Genomic DNA, 5,000 nt, shown 5'->3' on the forward strand with positions numbered 1-5,000 from the left:
TTTTCAGTATTTCCCAAGTGCTGTTTAACAGAGGAATCTTTAAAAACATAATGGGCTCTATTTTGACGGTCCACGCGCAGAGCGCAAAACACAGGGCGCAAATGCTTTCAGGGCGTGTCAGGACGCGTTTTTGCTAATTTAAGGACAGGAAATCTGCCTTGCGCTTCGGCGCATGGTCTAAAAGGGTTGAGTTTATTTTCTTAATGAGTTATAGGTGTGTTTTAAGAATAAACCAATTAGAGTCTCATCTCCCATTCCCTTTAAGAGTCACCTGTGTCGCGCCAAGAGCGCATTCGCTATTTACAGGACGCAAAGTAAGTCTAAGTGGAAAAAATGAGCATTTCACAAGCAAAAGCTTGAAACTAAAAAGTTAACAGTTAACAGTTTTTAACAGAAAACTGTTAAACAGAGCATCTACTGCGTGAGAATGAGAGATAATGAATCACTTTCACTTTCGCTCTTGGATAGGGAAACCTTTACGCACAGATATCAATTAGTCTATAAATAAATACTTTTGTTTGTTAAGCGCAAATATTCGTTTCAAAACTATTTCTAAATTCAGTTCTAATTTCCAGCAAACGAATGAATGAATAATAATAGCAAAATGTGCTCTAAAACCTGACTTATATCCTAAAACACATGCTGTGCCCCATATGGTCTAAAACCTGACAGGTGGGCAAATCTAAGCTTTTTTTAACAAAACAAATATAAATATGGATATAATAAATAATACTGCTAATAATAATAACATTATACAAAAGTAAATTGTTATGAATGAACTGAAAAAGCCTCCCGAGATGAAGAAGACATAAAAGCAGTGGTTTTTCATATTTATGTAGGCTAGAAAATAATATGTTTTGTAATATTTTAATCCTTTATATTTATATCCTATATCTATTCTTATTATATCCTATATATATCCTTAATATTTAAATTTTTTCATATGTAAAGATATTTGCCTATTGCTCTCTTGTGCGTATTGAGCAGTGCGTAAGCGTGGCGCAACTCTGCGCCGAAGTTTAGTCCGGGTTTGTTTTGGTCTAATGAAAAATCTATTATAGTTTGTCAAAATAGCAACGTGCCAGTCCACCTCAGAACGCCTTCCTTTTTAGACCAGAATGCCTATGGGCGCACAAATGAGCGCTAATGCATTTGCTATTTAAACAGCGTAGCGCAACGCCTCAAAAAGACTCTTGCGCCAAGCTGAAACTACCAAAAGGTTATTGCGCCGCGTCTTGCGCCACACTGCGCCGGGTGTATGATAGGGCCCAATAGTTTAGTAACTAATTTCTAATAGCTTGTTTCTTTTGTTTTTGCCATGGTGACAGTACATAATATTTTACAATCATAGTATTTTTATGAGTACATAAGATGCTAGAATTTAGCTTAAAGCGCTGTTTTAAAGCCTAGGTTAATTAGGTTATCTAGGCAAGTTAGGTTAATTAGACAAGTCATTGGAGAATAGTGATTTGTTCTGTATCAGAAAAAAATTAAAGGGGCTAATAATATTAACCTTAGCATTTTTTACATTAATAATAATATTTTTATTTTTTATTACAGCCTATCAGATCAAAAGTAGACAAGCAAGACACATGACCATTTACAGCTAGTGTTTTAATTCATCATTTGCTCACATGCAACCCCTTTCCAAGTAAATGGATATGCTTTTTCTTATAGTTCTATCTAATATTGTAAAAATAGCTGTACAGAATTTACAGTACAAATGCAGAAAGCATCCTGGCTGGGTCAGTTGGCATTTCTGTGTGGAGTTTGCATGTTCTACCCATGTTTACGTGGGTTTTCTTCAGGTGCTCTGGTTTCCCCCACAGTCCAAAGACATGTGGTACAGGTGAATTGGGTAAGCTAAATTGGCCGTAGTGTATGTGTGTAAATGAGTGTGTATGGATGTTTCCCAGTACTGGGTTGCGGCTGGAAGGGCATCCGCTGAGTAAAACATATGCTGGAAAAGTTGGTGGTTCATTCCACTGTGGTAAACCCGGATTAATAAAGGGGCCAAAAAGAAAAGGAATGAATGAACGAATGTGACTAGGCAGAGAGCACTGAACATGCTTTTGTAAATGTGTACATTTACTCACAGATGTATGAGAGACAGAGTTTTTTTTACATTGAATATACAAAACAATTAAACATGAGAATCCAAAAGAGTAGATACATAAAAAATAGATTATTTAAAATTAAGTACTCAAAAATATTACTACAATATTGTAATAAATTACTGTAATTATAAAATACTTCTGTGTATACTTAAAGGCGTATGCTGTGTATAAAATTGCTTCTTTTTGATTGCTGTGTATTATTGCACATAAAGATCTTAAACACATCACTGTGTTTCCCAGCATTGACTGACTCCTCAAAGGTTAATGCACTGACAGAGCCAAAGTGGGACTCCTTTTCAGCCCTGGAGTTTCAAGCATTAGACCGGCCCACCTCAGTTCATGACTGACTATATTAAAATAACGTCATTTCCAATTCAGTTTCTAATGACACTATTACATCTGTCTCAAGAAAACAGCTGCTTTAGAACTTCAAATATTCAACAACCCTAACAGTATTAAATATCTTAACAATAAAAAAATAAATTAATAATAATAATTACTCAGGTGAGGTTTAAAATAAAAAATAAGTATTGCACTACTATCTGCAATACTCTTAACCACAGTATTACTTTCTACTGATGGCTTAACCTTTTTCTCCCCTTTTTAGATTTCTGATCAAGTTATGTCAGATTTATTAATGTAGTGAATCATCTTATTTTTAGTGAGCAGGAATAATATTCATTAATATTAATTATTTGAACTTATATTCACTAAGGTGCCGCTGTTTGGGGTCGAAAGATAGTTACTTCATTATTAACTTGCAGGCTGCATTTTGCTTACGGGGCTGCGAGAAAATAAATAAAAAGAGTAGAGCTTTTGCAAAATAATGAATAAAAAGAGTGAAACTATGGTCAAATAAATAAATAAATGAAAAAAGTGCGACTGCTAAGAGTTCAAACAGCTAGGGACACCAGCCCTCACGGCCAAACAACTGACCGGCCCAATAAGAATTCTCCCGGTCCTCCGGATTAGCCAATTGGGCCTGTGCACTGATATCGCTAATCATCTACAAAGCTATCATAGGACTTTGTGTTTATCTATGTTTTTTTTTTTTAAATGTGAAAACCATTTTCATGTTCATTCAAAAATGATTCTACACTTTCTGTTCTGTACTTTCTGTCTGAATTAAATCCGGCAAAAATGCTCCTCCTGACTGGAAGAGTTTTATGACTTTCTTTCCTCTGTCAAACACAAAAGAAGATATTTTGAAGAATGCTAAAAACTTGCTACCTTCGACAGCCATAGTAGGAAAGCAAATACATTGGAAGTCAGTGGTTACACTGGAACATTTTTCAAAATGTCTTCTTTTGTGTTTGAAAAACTCATAAAGGTTGGGAACTATCCCTATCAATGAAATGTCACATTTGTATACTTAAAAGTCTACCCATGTGCAGGCTCTGCGCTGGAGCTCAGACCATGCCCATCTGAAAGCATGGCAGCGTGGACGCACAGGCTATCCGCTTGTAGATGCAGCAATGAGACAGCTGTGGCAGACCGGATGGATGAACAACTACATGAGGCATGTTGTGGCCTCCTTCCTCATTGCTTATCTGCATTTTCCATGGCAGGAAGGATACCGCTGGTTTCAGGTGACATTCAGTAGACATCAAATCCTATTTGTTATGATGGCTTTGATTTAGTGATGACAACACAGCATTATGTGGGTGAAAATTAACAAGGCAATATTTAATGGCTATAAAGCTTGCAGTCATAATGAAAACACTGTAAATAGACAGTAAACAGCATTTCATATTTCCAATGTTGACCGTACAGGCATCAGCTATGAAAGGTAGAATCAGAAATATGAGTTTCATCACTAATTTTTAACGCCAAGATACTTTTTTTATACCTTCCCTGCATAGTTTGTCAACATTTTATTCACAATAAATGAAGCGCATTTATATTTAGCTATAATGTCCTAGAAACTGTTTAGCAACACCCTGGAAAGTTTTTGGATTATTGTTGAATTTTTTCAACACAATATATGTCACAATCAGGTGGCACGGTGGCTCAATGGTGCCCTGTTGCCTCACAGCAAGGTTGTTGGTTTGAGTCCCAGCTGGACCAGTTGGCATTTCTGTATAGTTTGCATGTTCTCCCCATGTTCGCGTAGGTGTCCTCCGGGTGCCCCCCACCATCCAAAGACACGCTCTATAAGTGAATTGAATAAACTAAATTGGCCGTAGTGTATGAGTGTGTGTGAATGAAAGTGTGTATGGGTGTTTTCCAGCACTGGGTTGCAGCTGGAAGGGCATCTGCTGCGTAAAACATATGCTGGAATACTTGACGGTTCATTCCGCTGTGGTGACCCCTGATAAATATGCTAAAGGATTAGGATTGAATTAATGGCACGATCACAATATTGACGCAAGTTGCAAATAAAGTTCCTTTTTATAAGGTTGATTACAAAAATAAGTATTTCTTCATTGTATATAAATGTTTGGAGTAATAAAATGTTTTAAACTAATTGTGAAAGCATTATGAAGTAGAAATTAGAATTCTGCTACCTGTAAATTAGAATTACTAAAACTGAAACTAAGTATATAAAAAATAAATAGAAATTCATTCATTCATTTTCTTTCAGCTTAGTCCCTTTATTCATCTGGGGTCGCCACAGCAGAATGAACTACCAACTTATCCAGCATATGTTTCACACAGCGGATGCCTCTCCAGCCGCAACCCAGTACTGGGAAACACCCACACACTCTCATTCACACATACACACACTCATACACTACTCCCAATTTAGTTTATTCAATTCACCTATAGCTTATGTCTTTGGACTTTGGGGGAAACCAGAGCGCTCAGAGGAAACCCACGCCAACATGGGAGAACATGCAAACTCTACACAGAAATGCCAACTGACCCAGTCGGGATTTGAAC

The 5,000-nt window shown here is 36.7% G+C and overlaps 1 protein-coding gene across 3 annotated transcripts in view; it reads left to right on the forward strand.

The window, feature by feature from the left end:
* The window catches only part of si:ch1073-390k14.1, a 24,313-nt gene that overhangs the window by 10,916 nt on the left and 8,397 nt on the right, over positions 1-5,000 (forward strand). For 2 of the 3 annotated variants that reach the window (XM_087292857.1, XM_087292858.1), the window contains exon 7: positions 3,512-3,706. In XM_087292857.1, coding sequence (XP_087148983.1) covers positions 3,512-3,706 — 195 coding nt within the window. Of the gene's footprint in view, positions 1-3,511; positions 3,782-4,737 lie in introns of all 3 variants that reach the window. The other variant, XM_087292859.1, reaches the window with a different exon arrangement.

The sequence above is a fragment of the Danio rerio genome, chromosome 18 (genome assembly GCF_052040795.2).
Source record: "Danio rerio strain M-AB ecotype USA chromosome 18, GRCz13ab, whole genome shotgun sequence".
In the NCBI taxonomy this organism is placed as follows: domain Eukaryota; kingdom Metazoa; phylum Chordata; class Actinopteri; order Cypriniformes; family Danionidae; genus Danio; species Danio rerio.